This window comes from Dendrobium catenatum, unplaced genomic scaffold, assembly GCF_001605985.2.
Source record: "Dendrobium catenatum unplaced genomic scaffold, ASM160598v2 fragScaff_scaffold_1521, whole genome shotgun sequence".
NCBI lineage: Eukaryota > Viridiplantae > Streptophyta > Magnoliopsida > Asparagales > Orchidaceae > Dendrobium > Dendrobium catenatum.
In genome coordinates this window covers 595375-617846 of record NW_021319983.1, presented here as the reverse complement: position 1 = coordinate 617846, position 22472 = coordinate 595375, and the positions used below count along the sequence as shown (strand labels likewise).

General features: G+C 35.6%; 2 protein-coding genes across 9 annotated transcripts; both read left to right on the top strand.

The window, feature by feature from the left end:
- The first annotated feature begins 866 nt into the window (after positions 1-866).
- LOC110096689 (photosystem I subunit O) lies at positions 867-1848 on the top strand. Its single transcript, XM_020822751.2, has 4 exons — positions 867-1064; positions 1136-1208; positions 1289-1468; positions 1558-1848. The coding sequence occupies exons 1-4, from the start codon at positions 971-973 to the stop codon at positions 1646-1648; spliced, it is 438 nt and encodes a 145-aa protein (XP_020678410.1). The 5' UTR covers positions 867-970; the 3' UTR covers positions 1649-1848.
- Positions 1849-8535: 6687 nt separating this feature from the next.
- LOC110096684 (putative pentatricopeptide repeat-containing protein At5g37570) lies at positions 8536-21615 on the top strand. 8 transcript variants are annotated; one of them, XM_028700458.1, is made up of 3 exons: positions 8536-11005; positions 13901-15253; positions 15380-15810. In XM_028700458.1, the coding sequence occupies exon 1, from the start codon at positions 8747-8749 to the stop codon at positions 10457-10459; it is 1713 nt and encodes a 570-aa protein (XP_028556291.1). In that variant the 5' UTR covers positions 8536-8746; the 3' UTR covers positions 10460-11005; positions 13901-15253; positions 15380-15810. The 8 variants fall into 8 exon arrangements, with proteins under 8 accessions (XP_028556291.1, XP_028556289.1, XP_020678403.1 ...); XM_028700456.1 differs by adding an exon at positions 12604-12722 and having other exon boundaries at positions 15078-15801; XM_020822744.2 differs by lacking the exons at positions 13901-15253; positions 15380-15810 and adding exons at positions 12604-12722; positions 12918-13030.
- Positions 21616-22472: the final 857 nt, after the last annotated feature.

Genomic DNA, 22472 nt, shown 5'->3' with positions numbered 1-22472 from the left:
ATCAAAGAGATATAGTAATTGAAACATTTCAACTAGATCAGGTCATATGATTTTTCCCTTATCATATTTTTCATATAAAATATTAATGTCTCTTACTACACTACTTTTATTGATATGTGCTGATTCTTCATATAAAATTAATATGTTACAAACTGTCTTTCAACCGTTGCAAATTTTCTAGCAAGCAACAATAGTAATATAAATTACATATATAAATTTCATAATTATTCCCCTTTCTTATTTTATATATAAAAAATTATAGTATTTCTTATAACTGAGATGTTAAATACTTATATGAAATATAATAGTATAATCCTTAAAATATCTCTTTAGAGGAGATCTTTAGCTTATATAGATTTTACTTCATGTTGGCTTGATACATGTTGAATGTATTCAAATCTTTAGCTTATTTAGATTTTTCTTCTGATGGGCATTTATAGGTCAATGCGGGAATATTAGCATTATATGCTGGTGTGAAAACCGATTGAACCTGCAAAACAAAGGAAAGGAGAAGCAGGGGGAAAAGAGAATAACAGAGGAAGAGAAGAAACACAAGGTTAGCAGGAAGAAGCAACTAGGGGTGTCAATTTTTGACACGACACGAAAACCCGACCCGGACCCGCCGGATTGGACCCGACCCGATTTCAAAACGGGTCGGGTTCGGGTTCCAGAAATCGACCCGTTTCAAAAAACGGGTCGGATTAGGGTTGACCCAACCCGTTTAATTCAAAAAATTTATAACAAGTACCCCACTTGACAAATATAAGATGACTTATCCACATGTTCTCCATGTGGCATCACTCCATTTGCTCATTTCCTGCTCTCTATCCTTGAAATCCATCTGAAGTATTCCACATCACAGATACCAATCAATCTGTATCCAGTTCTCAACAATCCATAAGCTTCCCAAGTCTTTGAACATTCAAAAAACCAGCTATCTCTGAAACAATCCAGTTTGGAAAAGAAGCAGATGGCAGCCATGGCAACCTCAACTACTATAGCTGGCTTTTCTAAATCTCCTCTTTCCCTCCCGTCCCGTTCTTCAAAGCCATCTCTCACATCAGGTAAAATCTTACTGATCAATTCCTGCTGACATGACTAAGAATAATGCTTCTGTTTTTCTAAAACTTCATAGGCTTCGTAAGGCCTCAAGTTGCTATTAAGAATCCTTTGAGCCAGAAACTGGCTTCAGGTGGAAAGTTCACCTGGTGAGTGTATCAATATAGAATATAATTAGTTAGTATAAATTGTTGACTCTAATATGTTGATTTTCCTTCTGTGAGATCAGTTTTGAGAGGAACTGGCTTCGCACAGATCTGAATGTCATTGGATTTGGCTTGGTTGGCTGGCTTGTGCCGTCGAGTATTCCGGTGATCAACGGAAACAGCCTCACAGGACTATTCTTCCAAAGCATTGGAGATGAACTTGCTCACTGGCCTAGTGGACCTGCTCTCACTTCTCAGTTCTGGTAAATAGTAATTTGATTATGTAATATATATTTAGCAATTTAGATCACTCCAGGTTAAACTAATTAACTTGAACTTGATTATATTGCAGGCTGTGGTTAGTCACATGGCATCTTGGGTTGTTCCTTTGCCTCACATTTGGTCAGATTGGTTTCAAGGGAAGGACTGAGGAATACTTCTAAGAAGCTCATAGAATTTCTTGTAATGTTCTTGTTTATAACTGAATTATGTTATGCTGCTTTCCTTTAATGCATTGCCTTATCAATGTTTTTGGTAATTTTATGACTTAGTAAGGAGGGACAAATATCAGTAATAAAATTTGTCATAGACCACCATAGTTTTGATTGTTGAAACCTTAAAATAGAGAATAATTGGTGCAGAAGAAGGATTCCTATTGCAGAGTCTAAAGATTGTTTATAGTTGTTTTGTGTGGCTTTATGTATTTTGGTTAAGGAAGAGAGGATGTTTTGGATGATTAGGAACCTTTGTATACATAATGCTGAAAGGACATAGACTGGTAGAACAATTTTTCATGGAGTTGTACGCAAATTTAGCCTGGACAAGAGTTTCATCCCAACATTTACGGTGCATTTTCCCTAAGCAACTTAGCTCATTCGTCAATGTGCGGTTCATCACTTCTATTTGCCTGTCGGTTTGGGAGTGATAGGCGGAGCTAAGTTTGATTTCAGTGTTTAATTTCTTCCATTATTCACACCAAAGGAGGTTAATAAATTTTACATCTCGATCAAAAGTGATGCTGTGAGGAAAGCCATGAATGCTCAAGATTTCTTGAAAAAATAGTTGAGCAATTTGGTAAGCACCAAATGTCTACTTACAAGCTATGAAATGTGACATTTTTGAGAACCAGTCATGATATAATCTGCTCCTTTTTTTGGTTTTAGGTAGCCCCAACACAAATCAGTACTTAAATCCTTCAAAATAGAATCTGGAACTCGTAGAGGCGTGTAAAGAGCAGTGTTTTGACTGAACCCCTTATATTCTTGGCAAACTAGGCATCGTTCGATGAAACGAGCGACCTCAAGGTCGAGATCTTGGAATGAACCCGTAGAATCAATTTATTTTATGAAGAGATATGCCCCCATGTGGTTGAGCAAGCTTTTTGCACATAATATTAAGGGATATTAACTATTTTATATTTGAAGGGGAGTGATGGCTGATGTATAAGCTTCCATTTAAAAGAGAAAATTGTTGAAGGCACATGAAACTTTGTGCTCGAACTTACATTTGATGGTAAACAAAAAAATAGTGTTCAAATACCTTGCTTTCACCTACAAGTTTATGCTTTTGAGTTGAAACTAGTTCAGTCACTTTCTCCTTTTGGTTTATCCCGGTAACAGAACAATCTATTCTGACATCTTTGATTTCTTTAGAACAGTCGGCCTATTCTGAATAGAAATGATAAAGTAATCTAAGTGAACAATTAATAGAAGAAAATTAATCTGCTTGCCGATTTAACAAGGCTGCAATTGCTCTTTCTCGACCATTCAGCTTTCTGAAATGAGTTTGATCTTGTGCTGAAACTCTCAATTGGTTCACCTTGAAATGCCTCTGGAATGCAGGAGATGACAAGGAGTAGGATCTTCGATGTTTTCCAGCAGTATGGAAAACCTTAACAACATGAGAAAATTTATGTTAGTGAATTATATATAAAAAAAACGTCTACATTTCAACTGGAACCAGTTATTCAGAACAGATTCTCTAGTCAAGATTAATGTAACGAATAACAGAATGCTAATCTCCATAGTCCATCTTTGATATCTGTGTGTTGGAAAATATTTTCACAAACTACGAAATTGCTAAGAGTTTTTCTCCACACCTGAAATTTTCACAGAAAATTTCACAGCAGGGACTCTCAAGTTGCAAAAAATTCACCAACTACTGAAATTTTCACAGAAAAGATGCCTCCAAGCCGTAGGAGGGTTTAAAATCAAAGTTGTTTTATGTAGGCATGGTCATTATAGACCTTGGTGTGGCATTTTCTGCCATCTTGAACTGTCATCTAGTCGTAAGAGCTCCAAACCATATGTTCTACACTAAATATTATGATGGCGATGTGTTGTTAGAGAGGAGCAAGGTGATCAAAATTATTATTATCATCAAAAGTCTGTGAGCAGATTATTCCATGCAGCACAAGATTATTATAATTTTTTTGAACAAAACATATAAAAGATCTCGAATCGAAGACATCTTGATTGAATAAGATAAGGTCGGTTTTGTTGGGGATGGAAGTAAACCATGTGATGACACAAACAAGAAAATAAAAGCAGTGGAAAGTGAAAAGACACTACCAAAAACTAGCCCTATCGCAGCACAATTTTTGACCTATCGCGGCGGTTATAACCGCCACAACTTTCTTCACAGCAGATTTAAAACCGCTGCACCCCCGCTTATCGTCCCTGCTTGCCAAATTACTGTTGCTTTCTTTCCTTGGGCCAGACGGACGCGGGATGTCGAGGGGGAGCTAGGACACAGGGCGGGAGGGAGAGGGGAGATAGATTTTTAAATTGTAAAAAATTTGTGGCGGTTTTGCAAACCACATCTATAAAAAGATCTGTGAAAATTTTAAGTTTTTGATAATTTTTTAGCAGCGGTGAAAAGCGCTGCTTATATTAATTTATAGCAGCGGTTTTAAAACTGTTACTAATAAGTGCTGCGAAAATCTCACATTTTTTGTAGTGAGATACTAGGATTTAACGTGGAAAAACTCAAAATTTGGGAAAAAATCACGGAGCGACACTACACCAAAAAAATTCATTATGAAAATGGGGGAAAATAAGTACAGGTCTCTCGTCTCTTTCATCCTCTCCTTGCTTCTCATTTCTCTTACACTGTTCTCACACTCTAATCACAAGAAAAGTTCCAAGTTAATAACACAAAGGAATGCCACCCTCCAGCAATATGAGAAAGTAAACTGGCTAGTCCACTTTGAACTTTTTTATTTCCTAAACACGGAGCGCCGCAGCGCTGTGACACTCCACTTCACTGTGACGCCCAATCTAGAGCTTTTTGGCACTCTGCTCTTTGATGTTTCTACTCTGCAGCCCTGGGCGATGCACGTAAAAAAAAATTCAAGTGTAAAGCACCCAAACCCAAACAGACGGTAAACCCTCCGCAAACCCCCAACGAGCACTAGAAATTACCTTGAGGTACGAGGCAACAATACAACTCGATTGATCTACACAATCAATTAATCATATTCCACACATACTAACATGTTTGGTATGATTATCATTGTTGGTGAGGAAATTTCAAAAGAAAATGCTCCTAAATGAACTGAAAGTAGTCTATTTATAGATTTCTCTGAGTGTCATCTTAGTTCTCATTTGACATATTTTCCTGCATTGTATAAAGAGGGTCAAATCCCGGCCTGATTGAAGTTCTATTAGATGATCCCTGTCGTAGGTTAGCCCATCGAACCTCTTTGTACTCGGGCTACTTTGAATGGCTAATGGCAGCGAATGGAATCAACTAAAGCCAGTAATTTCTTTAATCTTAGATTTGAACATGCAATATTATATAGGCCATGAAATCATGAGTATATTGCCGGTGATAAATCAAAGATTGATGAAAATAATTACAAGAAGATTTTTTGCTTATTAAACGGATTCAATAAAATTAAACAATAATATCATATCATTTTTACTTGAACATTATATGAATTTTTTATATTTAAAAATTACAAATATTATTATATATTTTATTATATTATTTTGAGAATAATTTCGAAATGTATTTTAATTTAAATGAGAAGTTTGATAAGCTTACGAACTGAGCCAAGTTGAGCTCAAGTATGCGCTCAAGCTCGAACTCAAGTATGCGCTCAAGCTCGAACTCATGGCTCAATAAGCTCACCTTGTTAGTTTGTTGACGTGTAAAATTCAAGTAGACACACAAGCCGACTTTGCTTACTTGCACCTCTAATTGGAGTTATATTCTAGGAATTATTTACTGCATTTTCGACACTTCTCCTTTGAGGAAATGAGACTAGAGGCCAAGATGTTGATGTCGAGAGTCAAGAGTTAGTGTTAATAGTGTGCATCAACCTTATAGGCGATAGCATGCATCGATGTTATTAGTGATGGTATACAACAAAGTTAGAATGCATTAGTATTAGTTTCGATGATGTGCATCGTCCGTATAAGCAACATTGTGGGTTGATACTATTGATGATGGTAGACATTAATGTTTGTATTAATGGCTTACATTAGCCTTATATGTGATAGTATGCATTAACATTGTTGGTAATGGTTGGTTATGGAGTCATTGGGTGTTGGCTTTTGTGCTGACAGTATGCATTAACCTTATATGTGATAGTACATATCATCATTTTTGAAAATGGTGGGCAATGGAGATGGAAGACATTATAGTTAGTGTGAACACATACATCTACCTTATATATGATGATGTGATTCGATGTTATTAATAATGATGGGCATCAAAGTCAATGGACATCAATGTTGGTGTCGGTGGAATGTTTCAATCTTAAACGTGATAACATTATTGACAATGATGAGCAATAATAGTTGAGTGATAGTAAAGATGTGTGATTATAATCGATCAATTATTATAGGGTGACAATAGTCAAGAGACTATAGTTGAGTGATGATAGTCAAAAGACTGTGGTCAGGTGATGATTGTCCACAGACTATGGTTAGGCGATGATGATTGGGAGATAATTGTTGGGATGATGATTGAAAGATCATGATTGGTGTATTCACGTAATGATGATTAGGATATCATAGACAGTCAACGATGATTAAGCTGCTATACTTGATTTATAGTAAAAGAATATAGTTGTGTAATAGTGGTTAAGAGACTGTAGTCAGACAACTGTTATTAAAAGACCTTGGTGGAGCAACAGTGGTAAAGTAAACATGTTTAGATGACTATGGTCAGACAACTATGGTCGAAAGATTGTTGTTAGGCAATGTTGGTCGAGTGACATGATGGTGATAGTGGTTAGGATATTATTGTTAGGCAGCGATCATCATGAGACCATAATCGTGGGACAATGTTGGAAGATTGTGGTCATATGATGATAGTCAAGATATTGTGTTCAAGCAAAGGTGGCTTGAAGATAGCATTTAAAGGATGGTGTTTTGGCAAAGGTGATCAGGCGATGGTGGTTTGCTGGTGGTGGTTAGACAATAATGGTTCAATTGTGGTGGTTAGGTGTCAACAATATAATGGCAATTCAATAGTAGGGTTGGGTAGCACTAATCCGATAAGAGTGTTAGGGTAGAGCTATAAGAAACGTATGAACTCTCTCCAACTTCTTTCCCATCCTCGATCCCTACATGTGCAAAGAGTATGACTCTATTTAATGTTTTGATGTTGGCATTCTTTGAAAATATAACTCAAATCTAAAGCAATTCATCAGACGACCAAGGTATTCCCCATTGTAGAATATTCCTTCAACATTTAAGTGCTAATGATGTTAAAATTAAGCTATGTTAGGCTCATTGTATTCATCTCCTCAGACGTTTGATTTGGCCATAAGCATGTAAGATTTGGATATGATTTGGTTATCAAATTAATTTCTCAAGATTCTCAATCATACTTTGAGTGTTTGACTTGAGCTACTTTGGACTCAGATCGGATCATTTTTGGTGTTAACTATTTTATCTCATCGAGTTGATTAGTTCAATTATTAATTTGTTCAAATTAGAGTTCTCATAATAGTAAATTAAAATTTGAAAGTTTTATTCCAATATGCTTTGAATATCATGAACCCTAGAAGTGGATTTTTTTTTTTGTTATATATCACACATTTGCGTTCAATTTTTTTAATTCATTCATTTTTTAATGCATATTTGTAAGACTATTTTATATTGAAATGTTTTATAAAATTCTTTCCATAATTTATTAAGAAGCAAAAGTGACGCAAATTAAAAAAAAGAATATCAAGGCGATGTAATTTTTTGATATAAAAACACCCAAATGTTCAAACTTCAAACTTTGTGATTCATAGAGACAAATCCAACAACGGAAGAAATTGATAAATTGAGCTCTATTGGACCTAAATTGTATACCTAAGACAATATTTGCAAACTTCTCAATGATCGAAATAATTAGAACACTCTAACAAAAATTGTAAAAATATGCACATTCTTTATACATTTAAGGAAGTGCTATAGGAAAGAACGTGATGACTGACACTAGCATCTGCCTTTACTCTTTTGCCGTTGGTCTCTATTGCCTGATCATAACATCAATTGTCAATTGACCCTAAGATCTACCATTGTTGACATTTGACGTCGCTTGTTAGCCGATGCCAAACTTTGGTTGATCTCGATCCGTAGGTCATCTGATTCCGAAATTATTCTGTGCGGATGCCGAATATCTTCCGAAGACCAACCAGAATGAGCCACGTCAGTATTGCAGCGCTCGATACCATGATCTCCACTTGATTGGACATTCGCTGTTCAATATTGCTCATCACTGACCAACTCTAACATTTGTCCTAATCTAATATGAATGAAAATCAACAATAAAAATGACTTAGACTTTGCTTGGAACTTATTTTTTTTGTTTTCTAAAGCAATTTTTTAGTACAAATTTTTTTTGAACTAGTAAATTTGTACTAAAAAAATATTTTGAAAAGCAATAAAAAAGCTGTCCCAAATAAAACCTTAATGATTCCCTTCAACTGCCGCATTGTATAAAATCTGATTGAAAAACATATCTTGGTGGAAAAAAGAATTATGTTAGAATACTATTAGTATTTAGTTTAAAGTTTTTTATTCATATTGAGATGAGTACAATATAAAGTATTATACATAATTAATTAAAATATAATTTTTAAAATTTTAAAATATGTTCTTATATATGTTATATCATGAGATAATTTTTTTTTTTTAATTTGTGAATCATTCTCTAATTAGGATTTCTTTTTCGGAGGATCATATTTTGAAATAGAAATCATTAACAAGTTGAGTCATGATTAATTCAAATTTGACTTATTAGCTTATTGAACTCGACTCACGAGACATTTAGCGAGTCGAGCCAAGCCCGTTGACTAATAAGGCTTGGCTCACATCTACCTGAGCCGAACTAAGATTTCGTTTTGAAATAATTTTCTTATTGTTTCTTAAAATATCTTTCTCTTATAAAATTTTTATATAAAAAAATATTTTAAGAAGCAATTAGCCGTCCCAGATGAAGCTTAATACAGCTACTCGAGCCTAATCAATCCTTGACGGCCATGAAACGAAGCGAGCGGCCACTCGGTTACTGTCCTTGCTTTGCTTCGCCGCTCTATGACCCTTTTCCTTCGCTGCTGCTGCCGTTGCCTATCTTATTCCTCAGCAGCAATCCTTGCTAACACCGCACCTACAGCCGCCGCCTCTTCTTCCTCTCTTTCCGTCGCGTCTCTCCTTCTATCCTGTCGAACTCTTCGATCCCTCGAGCAAATCCACCCTCACATTATCCGCAAGGGCCTAGAGCAGCACCAGGTCCTCGTTTGCCGCTTTCTCGTCCTCTGTGCTTCCCACTTTGCGCTACGTTACGCTTCAGAAGTATTTTTTCGCGTCTCCTCGCCCAACGTCATCCTATGGAACGCTCTCCTCAATGCCTCCTCCAACCTCTCTTCGCTCTCCGACACTCTCTCCCTCTTTAATCTCATGCGCCATTCTCAACATCCTGATGGGTTCTCCTTTCCGTGTCTTCTCAAATCCTGCTCTTTCCACCCCGCCCTTTTCCTTGGTGCTTCCCTCCACGCAGCTATTGTCCATCTCGGCCTGGAGGACGACCTCTTCATCCGCACCTCCCTTATAAACTTCTACGGAAAATGCCGCCAGGTTGACGCTTCTCGGAAGTTGTTTGACACAATGTTGTACAGGAATGAGGTCTCTTGGACCGCCATGATTACTGGCTACGTTATTTGTGGCAATGTAGTGGCCGCCCGCCTTCTGTTTGATCAAATGCCTGAGAGGAATATTGTTACTTGGAATGTCATGATTGATGGGTATGTGAAGGCTGGGGATTTGATTAATGCTCGGAAGGTTTTTGATGAGATGCCGAAGAGGAATGAGATTTCCTTTACTTCAATAATTGACGGGTATGCGAAGGCCGGTGACATGGTTTCCGCAAGGTTTATGTTTGAACAGTTGAACAACAAAGATGTTTTTTCATGGTCTGTGATGATATCTGGGTATGCACAGAATTGCCAACCCAATGAGGCTTTCAAGCTTTTCGTTGAGATGTATAATAGAAAGATTGAACCTGACCAAGTTGTTATAGTCGGATTGATGTCAGCATGTGCACAATTGGGTAGAATTAGTATTGCTAAGTGGGTAGATCTATATGTTCAGCAGATCTCCCTTGATGCTAGTCAACCTCATGTATTGGCTGCCATGATAGATATGAATGCAAAATGTGGAAACATGGAAAGAGCTTCCATTTTGTTTGATTCAATGCAGATAAGGGATTTGGTCTCTTACTGTTCGTTGATGCAAGGCTATTCTATACATGGTTTTGGAGCTAAGGCAGCTAAACTGTTTGATCAAATGCTTAAAGAAGGGATCATCCCAGATGATATTGCATTCACAGTGATACTCACGGCATGCGGCCAAGCTGGCCTCATTGAAGAGGGTAGTGGGTATTTTAAGTTGATGAAAGATGTGTACAATATCGATCCTTCGCTTGATCACTATGCATGCATGGTAGATCTTCTTGGACGAGCCGGTTTGTTGAAAGAGGCATTTGAATTTGTGAAATCTATGCCTATGGAGCCTCATGCTGGTGTGTGGGGTGCACTTTTGTTAGCATGCAGGATGCATTGCAATACAGAGCTTGCCGAGATAGCCTTGTTAAGGCTTAGTGAGGTAGAGCCACAAAATGCAGGAAATTTTGTCTCGATGTCAAATATCTATGCTGCAGATAATAGGTGGGCTGATGTTTCCCAAGTAAGGAATATTATGAGATTGAAGGGGTTAAGAAAGATCCCTGGCTGTACTTGGGTTTATTCCTAGAGAATTTTTTTTGGTGTTGATTTGGTAATTGAGATTGGCTATTTCTACAAAATCTCACATGGAATGGCGGGGAATATGACCCGGCCGATGCTATTGGTTTTTGGAGATCTTTGCATTTTTTACTGGAAGGCATACCTTGTTTTGTTGATTTTAACAACTGCTACAGAGCTGCAACACTCAATCATGAAGAATGATATTGTTCTATTCGATTTACAAAAGTTGGTTATGCAGCATTGTTGTTGAAAAGCGATATCATAGTGTGTGACTTTGACTAGAAAACTGAGATTTTCGCTGACTTTTCTGAGATTTTAATCTTAGTGAAGTAATGAAGCGGCACATCTGTATATAGGAAAATTGGAAGAGAAGATGAAGAGTTTTTGTTTCTCCATTTTAAGCTGATTATTAAATCAGCAAGATGCGAATCAGTAGATTGAAGATTCGACTATTCTCAAACTTCTTGGCTTGCATGCTAAGAAGGATTAAATAATTCATGATTTTTGGACTCAATCTGGATATGCATTGTCCATAAGTTAATGCTGTTGTAAGGTAAGGACATCCTCCTTCATATTCTGTTAGTGAGTTGATAGTGTACATCTTTTCTTATCAAAGAGAGTTTCAGGCATTTTTGTTATCTTAGATAATGTTAACATTTATGTCGTTAAAGAGGGAGAAAAAGCTTATGTATTTTGGAATCATATGCTGCAATTCAATTATTGTGTACGAAATTATATCTTTGAAATCATGAATGATTCTCGAACTAAGTAACTTTGCCAAATTTTTGTATAAAATTTTTATTTTTCTTAAATTCTATCAAACACAATGTAGAAATCTTAATATTATTGTTACGTGTTAGAAAACTTAAGTCGGTAAAATGTGTGTTTTAAGTCTCAGCGCTATACAAAAATTCAGCATGCTTAGGAAAAATGAATAAGATACATGGAAAACTTGGAAAGGGAAAAAATCACGTGGTCTGGCCCAGTAGAAAAATTCATTATGTAGTAAGTGATACAAGAATCCTCCTTTTGTCACTGTTGAAGAAGAGGAGGATTAAACAAACTTATGATTTTCCTGATGGAGATTACATAAATCAAGTGTCCATGGAAGGATAATCTATACCCAATAATAGAACTTGATTTTCTCCACTAGGGAGTATTGGAAGCACGTGTACCCACAGGTGGGCAACTATGCCCAACAGTAGTGTTAAATTTTGTCAGTATTCTGGAGATGGTGACGTGGTAGTTTTCTGCAACAATAGTTGATGGTGGTCGTCGGCGGCGATGACTGAAAAATGCAAGAGAACTCTCTCTAGTTTTCTTTCTTCTCTTCCCCCTTCATGTGAGGAATGATGACCTATTTATAGATTTTTGGAAGTAGCATGCTCTGTAAATATGAAGAAGATTTAGGCCAAGTTCAGAGAGTTTCATCAGACATCTCATATTGATTTTCTCGATCATAAAGCGTTCGTTAAGCATTTAAGTGTCTTAATGATGTTAGAATTAAGTAATCTTGGACTCATTGTATTCGGCTCGTCGAGCTTCTCAATTCGACTATAAGCACATCTTATTTGGAGATTATTTGGTTATTCAATTAATATTTTGATGCTTTAAAAAATGCTTTGATCCTTTGATTTGGGTCCATTTGGGCTCGGATTGGACTGATTTTGGTGTTGTTGGGTTCATCTCATCAAACATTCAATTTGACTATATGTTTGATGAAATCAGAGTTTGGATGGTCCCTAATTTAATTTTGGAAGTTTCAAATTTAGATGTGCATCAAGATCCTAATCAAGCCAATTTTTGGTGACGTATTAATTATGCTAAATTGAATTTGCATAAAATAAACCTTTTTCAAGTTTGTTCTTAAGCTTATGAAGGTTTGATCGTTTCAATGAAAACAACTTAAGAAAAATGATATTCCCATCCTAATAAGTTAGGTATATGACATTCTTCTCGTGAATGCTTATTTTCACAGCACAAGGATATTTCTCACCCATATAAAAGAATTCTATTAAAATTATTTTCATTGTAAATCAAAGGATAAAGTCAATTATCATTAATATGGGAGTGTTTCATAAAATTTTAATACGTACGCTCGTCCTCCCAGCTGATTACAAGCAAGTGCATATTTTTTCTTCTTTTTTGTAGGTTGAGAAAACACGCAATGTCCATATTTCAAAGCAGATGGCACGGGCTAACTACTGGTAATATAATTATGAGGATTGACTGTGCCACAAACATCTTGCCATATTGAAGGGGAAAAAATGGTTAGGCACTGTCAACTCGTTTCTCATTCTCTACATCCACCTCTTTCCTCGCCAATCCTAAACAAAAGTACAACTAAACTGAGCTTTTGCTTTCTGTTAATGGTGATTAAAAATTTTGCTTAACAAGACATGGCAATGTGCAGAAGTCGCTCGGAGGAAGTTAATTTAACTTCAAGTTGCTAATTCCTTTTGTAGGAAGGTCATATCCTAAGAAGCAAACAAACCCTAAAGGTGGAAGGAACTTCTTCAGAAAAAATACAGTACTGTGTCATTTGGGGGAGCGCCTAATGGGGTCAATACCTCTGAGGGTTTCAACTATTCAATAGAAGGAATGATATGATTAGCTTCTTCATTGGTTTGTCTTTGAACTTTTATATCATCTTCAATAAATATCATAGCTTCTAATTCAGGCTCATCAAGTGAAAGATTAGTAATTTCTAATATTCTCAAATCTTCAAGAGACTCAAATCCATCTCGAAAATGAGATCTTTTTTCGCAGCCCCGGAAGTAAATACGATGCTTCTTTTTTTTGGATTTCTTTTTGTTTTTCAACGGATACACGTGTCCTTTTGAAATTAAATAGTATTTTAATTGGATACGGTTTTGGTGTATCCGACATGTATTGGTGGCGTATCGGAGGCGTATCCGTGTATCGATGTATCAGATACAACACGCCTTCATAAATAAGTGTATCGGTGCAACATAGTGAGATGGCTAATGCTTTGGTTACACCTGCTCCTTTTAGTTCAATGTTGAATAAGGGTGTTTTGGTTGATACCCCTCTGGTAGATGTGCCTATATATGTCATTTCAAGTGATGCATTGGTAGCTCAGTTTGCTTGTACCTCTAGGAATAAGGTGTTGAATGAGGATTGGCTGGATGATGGAATTTCTTCTGTTGATTGGGAAGAAATGATTGAAAAAGAATCGGTGGCTCAGGAAAATTTAGATTTAACTATTTAAGTATATTTTAAATTGCTGACGTTGGTCTTTTTAAGAAGAGTGGTAAGCATAGAAAAAGGAAACGCAAAAAGAAATAATTTTTGTCTAGGTTCGGCTTTTTTTTTTTTTGCCTTTTGTTTGATGTTTTATGTGGTGTTGCTCTTGATTTTATTAGATTTTCTGCTGTTTAAAGTGGTACTGCTCTCGACTTGTTTCTTTGGCTTTCATGGATTTTAGACCGGGCAATGATGTGGAGGTTTTCTATCATCTCCTGGACGTTGTGACTTGTTGGCAACCACTGGTGTTCCTTATGGTGTGCTTTTTGGGGTGTCAAACTTTGCTGGATCAGTTCTTCCCCTCCTATGGATGGTCCTTGTCTAGCTTCTGGGTGATGGTTTTAAGCTTCCTGTTAAAGACTTAGCCCGACTGTATATGCCTTTCCACTGCTTGTTTCATCTTTGGCGTCTTTTGTATTGTTATTTTGACTTTTGTCCTTGCTTGGACTTGTGTCTGTTTATTTTTGGTTTTAACGTTAGGCCCTTCGTTGATCTTTTATATTAAAAAAAAATACAGTACTGAAAAAATCATTCTATCTTTGGTGACTACTTAAAAATTGGTATTATCTTATCAATTGATCCTGCTTATAATTCTTCATCCTAGCATGATACTTGATATGCTCTCTTTCCTACATATGCTGCCCATTTCTATATGTCCTTGTAATAATAAGCATGCCACTACCGACAAAATCAAGAATCATGGTGACATATACCTACAAAATCTCAGAAATCATTTTGGCGATGTTAAGAATTGGGAGTTTAATGCCAATGGTACTTTATTCAAGCCTTTTATAAGGTTCTAATTTCAAGAGGTGCAGCATCTCCTATTTACTAGGCTTCTAAAAATGATCATATTTACCTGTTTAGTCCTCAATAATAAGATCTTGACTAACGGTAATCTATAGAGACCTGGCTGGCAAAGTGATATGTATTTATTATCATGTTTTGCATGGAACTGTTGATCATCTTCTTCATCTATCTCTTAGTCTGATTGTCTGCTTTTTTACTTAATGATGATCTTCCTGCTTTTACTATATGCCTTTTTCTTGTAACATGTTTTGTTGACCATGCACTCTACGAGGGATATAAAGCTCTTTAGTTATTTTATTCTGAATATTTAATGTTTTTTTTGGTAAGTCTATTTTTGCCATTACTCTTTGCTTCAAACTTATTCATTTAATTGTTTTTTTTTTCTAAATAAGATATTTTAATGATGGAACAGAAACTCAAGCTTTCAGTGATTGGTTTCACTGAGAGCAACCCTTCTATCTGTGTATATGTAATCTTTTGTAAAGCTGTAGCTGGCCGCGGACATTTGTTGTTCCATTTTCAGCCTCACTACTTTATTTTACTAACAGCTTTATCAATCATAATACCAATGGTGACCTAGTTGGTTCTGGCCTTCTGGGTCATGGCAAGCATCCATGAGCTACCTGACGTCACATCCCTTCTTGTTCATGCCTCAGCATCGACAACTGGTGGACTGCTACAACAAAGAAAGCTTCATAATCTTGATCACAGCCCATAGCTAAGTGTGATTTTTTGTTACATTTTTTCTCTTGATCCCTACCTTTTTTGCAAGGATGGAATTAACATAAAGTTTCATATTTTTTCTTAGAAACTCTCTTATTTGTCTTTCCTGGGATGATTGTAATTGTAGGCTGCATGATTGATCAAATTCCTCTATGATGGTTGCGGATCCTCCTTCCATGTTCAATGAGGCTAAGCTGGCTAGCAACATTGGCCAGAGGCCATGGTGTTCTCTAGCAGCTTCACTGATGGGCCACTGAATTTCTATGCTTAATTGCAACTTTTATAACAAGAGAAGCAGAAAAATAGGCAGATTCTAATGATAACTTGCTTCAGTTTTCTGTTTTGTTATTAAATTTGAATTGGTATCCCCATCATATTTACATCTAGTGTTCTCTGATATGTACCTTTTTTCCAGTTTGTATTATTTCATAGTTCTTCAATTCATTTTTAATGTATTGAGGGTTTTAAACTCAGTGATACTTTATTTGTGAGCATGGAAATTTTAAAAGTTTAGTTAAATTATTGTTTCATATAATTGAACCTTTGTGAATTGGCATTCTTACAATGGTACATGCATTTTTCCTTACCTGATTGATTTGAGTTGCTATTCTTGATGTGCATGGAGTACACAAATGGTCCATCAATCTTTCTTTTGTGGCTTGGGTGAATGATATATGTTGATACCTTGCAGATTTTTTTTTGTAGTTTCCTAGATTAAAGGCCCATTTAAATTGTTTTTGAGTTTGATGTACCGGCTCTTGGCAAAATGGAGCCCAATATACTGCACTGTACAGAGTCACTGTTTGCTTCATACTGTTTCATAAGTTGTCATCTTTGCTGTTGTATTTTCTAGATACATTTTCATGATTGAAGCAGTTTCTGTAAAGTAGAACTGGCTGTATTTTAACTGCAATGTGAGAATCGTTTCCAGCAGTTTCTGTTCGAACCAAGCTACAGTTTTATTATTGTCACAGTTTCTAGGATTTTAATTTGAAATTAGGTTGAAATATCATATAAGCATATGAAGAAGAGCGCAGGAGGAATTTCCAGGGGTCTTTAGAATGATTGTGAATATAATGTTGAACCTGGTCAGATCTGCAATGAATATTAGTTAAGAAGTCAATGTAAGTAGAAAGAGGCAATGATCGGGAAAGATAGTTAACAACTGAAATAATGGTCATGTTAATAAGAGAAAACTGAAATTTTCCTGCTGTAAATCTCAGTTTATCGCAATACAAAATCATAGGTAAATAAACTAGCAAATGGATTCCAAGTGCTGAATGTAACTCACTGTATTGTTTCGCAAAAATAATCAGAAGCTAATTACATTAAGAACCCATTAGATTGTTATTTCTTAAAAGCTAATTGATAGGAAGAGGATATAATTTCCTCGAAATCAATGAACGACGATTAGAAATTAGGAAGAACACACCAAAACTCTTTATTGCAAGATATATGAAAGAAAATAACAAGATACAGTTGGATCTTCAATTGGAGAGGAAGATCCCGCTCTCCCAAATCCCTAGCTGATGGCTAGAGCCCTCACAACCTAAGATATTCTAATTTCAACAAACTCAAAACATTATCCTAAAATCACTATATTGTTAGCCTTAAATAAGCTCCTCTAATTCCCTTCCAAATCAAACCTCTTTCTCTAAATAATTCCCTCTCATATTTGAATTCAAATTAGATCTCTTGCCTTTAATAATTCTCTTCCAATTATAATTAAAAAATTTATAAATAATTCATCTTTGAGTAAAAAACCTTCCTAAACAGCTCTCTTAATGAGAAAACTTATTAATTCTCTCGCAATCAAATCAGCCGGTCCATCAGAAATGATTTTTTTTCCTATCATTATGAGTGTGAAATTAAAATCCTTACTTTTTAAGGATTTTGATGGTGTTTAGAGTCTGAAATTCATATTTATTTCTAATTATATCCAAGCAGATGATAGAATTTAGTAAACTCATCATTTTAACAGACATGTTTACTAATTTCAAGCAACCAAACGAGTCCTAATTGATAAAACTCCTAGTTGGTTCTGGCCTTCTGGGTCATGGCAAGCATACATGAGTGTGTCAATTACTACCTGACATCACATCCCTTCTTGTTCATGCCAAATCATCGACAACTGGTGGACTGCTACAACAAAGAAAGCTTCATAATCCTGATCACAGCCCATAGTTAAGTGTGATTTTTTGTCACATTTTTTCTCTTGATCTCTACCTCTTTTGCAAGGATGGAAGTAACATCATGTTTCATATATTTTTTTTAGAACATTTCTTATTGTCTTCCCTGGGATGATTATAATTGTAGGCTCCATGATTGATCAAATTCCTCTAGGATGGTTGCGGATCCTCCTTCCATGTTCAATGAGGCTAAGCTGGCTAGCAACATTGGCCAGAGGCCATGGTGTTCTCTAGCAGCTTCACTGATGGGCCACTGAATTTCTGTGCTTAATTGCAACTTTGATAACAAGAGAAGTAGAAAAATAGGCAGATCCTATGAAAGAACTGCCATGGTCGATGTTGAGATTCTATTCCGTTTCAGTGGGATACAGAATTCAGGTTGGAGTCCGTTGAAACTTTATGCTTTGCAAAGAATATTTCTTTTAAGTGAACAATTCTCTTCACCTCCCTCATTTTACTCTCCACAATCTCTCGGGACACCCTCAGGCTAACCTTGCACCACCACCACCTAGCCTTCCTACTCTACTGCTACTGACGCCAGCCTATCACACTACTACTACCGCCTCTAGAAAACACAGCAACAACACCGTTTACTACCACCAATCACTGTTAGCAATCACAAAGAGCTATGAGAGGTAAGGATAAGGGATTGATTTTAAAATTTTGTTTAATAGTATTTGCTTTCCACATGTCCATGATTACGATAATGTCAACCGTGATTATTTGCGGTTAACAGAGAGGCAATTTGTAAGATGCATTAATTTTAGCTGTATGGGCATTAATATGAAGGTTGGGTGTTAAGTTTGTAATATAGCGGTTTCGGTTGCTTGAATGTAAATTCCCTTTTCAAAATTTTTGTATCTTTAATATTGATTCCCTGACATGTTATGTTTTCTAGCTTCTTAGGCCTTGGTTGGTGCTTGGCTTTTTGTGGGATTCGTAGTTTTAAGTTGGTAATATTGTTGTATTTTTTTTAATCAATAACTATTCTATTCTGTCTATCCCTACGAACATAAATTCAATGATAGATTGCTTCAGTTTTCTGTTTTGTTATTAAATTTGAATGGGTATACCCATCATATTTACATCCAGTGTTCTCTGATATATACTTTCTTTTCCAGTTTGTATTATTTCATAGTTCTTTCTTCAATTCATTTTTAATGTATTGAGGGGTTTATACTCAGTGATACTTTATTTGTGAGCATGGCAATTTAAAAAGTTTAGTTAAATTACTGTTTCATGTACTTGAACCTTTGTGAATTGGCATTCTTACAATGGTACATGCATTTTTCCTTACCTGTTTGATTTGAGTTGCTATTCTTGATGTGCATGGAGTTCACAAATGGTCCCTCAATCTTTCTTTTGTTGCTTGGCTGAATGATATATGTTGATACCTTGCAGATTTTTTATTGTAGTTTCCTAGATTGAAGACCCATTTAAATTGTTTTTGAGTTTGATGTACCGGCTCTTGGCAAAATGGAGCCCAAAATACTGCACTGTATATAGTCACTCTTTGCTTTCATTCCTGTGAATGATCTGATTGGGAAATGATTTCAAACGAAATGCGTCGTTATTGTCATTCAAGTTAAGTTTCGTAGTTGCTGCAGTTATTTTAACTACTGTAGTTTCAAGATACTTTTTCATAAGTTGTCATCTTTGCTGTTGGATTTTCTAGATACATTTTCATAATTGAAGCAGTTTCTGTGAAGTAGAACTGGCTGTATTTTAACTGCAATGTGAGAATCGTTTCCAGCAGTTTCTGTTTGAGCCAAGCTACAGTTTTATTATTGTCACAGTTTCTAGGATTTTAATTTGAAATGAGGTTGAAATATCATATAAGCATATGAAGAAGGAGTGCAGGAGGAATTTCCTGAGGTCTCTAGAATGATTGTGAATATAATGTTAAGTCTGGCCAAATCTGCAATGAATGTTAGTTAGGAAGCCAATGAAAGTAGAAAGGGGAATTGCTCGGGAAAGATTGTTAACAACTGAAAAGAATGGTCATGTCAATAAGAGAAAACTGAAATTTCCCTGCGGTAAATCTCTGTTAATCGCAATACAAAGTCATAGGTTAATAAACTAGCAAATGGATTCCAAGTGTTGAATGTAACTAACTGTATTGTTTCGCAAAAATACTTGGAAGCTAATTACATCAAGAACCCATTAGGTTGCTTATAGATGGTAAACATTTCTTGAAAAGTAATTGATATGAAGTGAATATAATTTCCTCGAAATCAACGAATGACAATAAGAAATTAGGAAGAACATACCAAAACTCTTTTTATTGCAAGATAAATGAAAGAAAACAATAAGATACAGTTGGATCTTTAATTAGAGAGGAAGATCCGGTTTTCTCAAATCCCTAGCCGGCAGCCTATGTTGCACCGATACGGATACGGCGACACGGATACGACACGATACGGATACGGGACACGTCAATTCTTTAAAATACAGGATACAGGTACGGCGCGGACACGGCATCATAATTTATAAATCATACATAAAAATTAAGAAAACAATCAAAGCATAATATTTGAAATTACAAAAAAAAAATGACAATAACATCATTTGTAGCCTTGTAGGTTATAATATCAAAATATAAGTAAGCATTAAATATCTAGTACAACAACAAAAGCATAAACATAAATTGTCTAGCTCATAAAGTTTCAACTATTCAATAGATGGAATGATATGATTAGCTTCTTCAGTGGTTTGTCTTTGAACTTTTATATCATCTTCAATAAATACCATAGCTTTTAATTCAAGCTCATCAAGTGAAAGATTAGTAATTTCTAATATTCTCATATCATCAAGAGACTCAAATGCATCTCGGAAATGAGAGAACTTTGCTCGCAGCCGCGGAAGTAAATACGACGAATCTTTTTTTTTTGGATTTCTTTTTGTTTTTCAACGGACACGTGTATCGGATACGCGTATCCTTTGAAATTAAATAGTATTTTAATTGGATACGTCTTTGACGTATCCGACACGTATCGGTGGAGTATCGGAGGCGTATCCGTGTATCGGTGTTTCGGATACAGCACGCCTTCATAAATAGGTGTATCGGTTCAACATAGCCGGCAGCTAGAGCGCTCACAATCTAAGAAATTCTAATTTCAGCAAACTCAAACATAATCCTAAAATTACCCTATTATTAGCCTTAAATAAGCTCCTCTAATTCCCTCCCAAATCAACCTCCTTTCCCTAAATAATTCTTTTCATATTTGAATTCAAATTAGATCTCTTGCCCCTCAATAATTCCCTCCCAATTATAATTAAAACTTTCCTAAATAATTCCTTTTTTATTAAAAACCTTCCTAAACAGCTCCCTCTTAATGAGAAAACTTCTTAATTCCCTCCCAATCAAATCGCCATCAGAAATGATTTTTTTTCTTATCAGTATGAGTGTGAAATTAAAATCCTTACTTTTTTATGAATTTTGATGGTGTTTAGCGTCTGAAATTCATAATTATATTCAAGCAAATGATAGAATCTAGTAAACAGACATGTTTACTAATTTCAAGCAACCAAACGAGTCCTAATTGATAAAACTGCTATTTATGGAATTACTTATCCTGCTTTATGATGATGTCCTTGCAAACTTCTCCCTTAAGGATGCATATGTTCTTCAGGTTTCTCCTGTTGCAGATTTTGAACCACAGTGATTGAGGTCTTTACATAACATTCTCTGAATTTTTATGCAATGCACTTGGACTCTCCTAATGGTTTTGGATATTAGGAGCAAACAGTTTTTCTACTAGTTGGAATCCAGGACCTAATAATCTGTTTTTGTTGTGCCAACTCTTGTGCTTCTAATGTTAGTATTTCTTTATGGACTAAATTCTTATAACATCGCTTTCTTCTAAAAGTGTTCGTATTACAGGGTATGTTACTACAGCAACTACTCCAAATGGAGTATCAAATGAAAACTAGTCGCCAAGATAAAGGGAGAACAGTTATAATGGCACCAATATACAACCGAAGTTCAACTTTTGATGTCTGTCAGAACAGCAGGAGCTTCTATCATGATAAGGGCATATTCTTCTCCTGTTTCAAATCAGTATCTGTTCATTACTTGAGGTTGGAGAAGTGCCAAGAGTCTACTTATTGATACAACAAGATCATGGAGCATTGACATTTCTAGGCGATCGAGCTTGGATATAATGGATACTGTATTGGGTATGTCATTTCAATCTCTCTCTCTCTCTCTTCTTTCTTTTAATTTTCTGAAAATTTTAAAATTGCTTGGCGAATTTTTGGACACCTCTTCCTCTTCAACATATCTCTACATGAGTGCATTCACATTCCAAAGGGAAATAATGCTTGATAAGGCAAGGGAAGGAGAGAAAGCTCTTTTTAAAACAATTTGTTCTTTTGTTTTTATTGATAATTTTTTTTATAGAATGTTTTTTTGTTTTTATTAGAATGGAGTAGAGATTTTCATATGTCATATACACACACTTTTACTTTATAATGCTAGGTGAAATAAGAGTATAAAGTAAAATGGAAACATAAATGGAATTGTGACATATTATTAACATATGAGAGGAAGTAATAACATTGCATATGGATGTGGACTAATCCATCTATGTCCTACAACATTGCTCCTTTATTTTTCAATGTAATATCCATTTGGTGTCTGAGTCCCACCTATTCCAAATAACCTTGCTCATGTCTTGATTTCATGTATGTGCATTCACAATCCAAAGGGAAATAATGCTTGGTTAGCCATGGAGAGGAAAGAGCTCTTTATGCAAGAGATTTTCTATTCAACTTCAATTGATCTTCTTTTTGACATAGTATATAATATATATAAATAATATGAAAAAGACTAGAGACTTTCATATCATTTGTAAATTCACTCATATTTTCCATATAATGCAAGATGAAATAAGAATATAAGGGAATTTCAAATAAAATTGTGACATTACTAACATGCTAAAGAAAACACAAATGAGTAATGTTAAAATTGGTCTTAGGATCGAGTAGGGTATGATGCGGAATAATCTGACTGTGCCTTGCATCATTTTT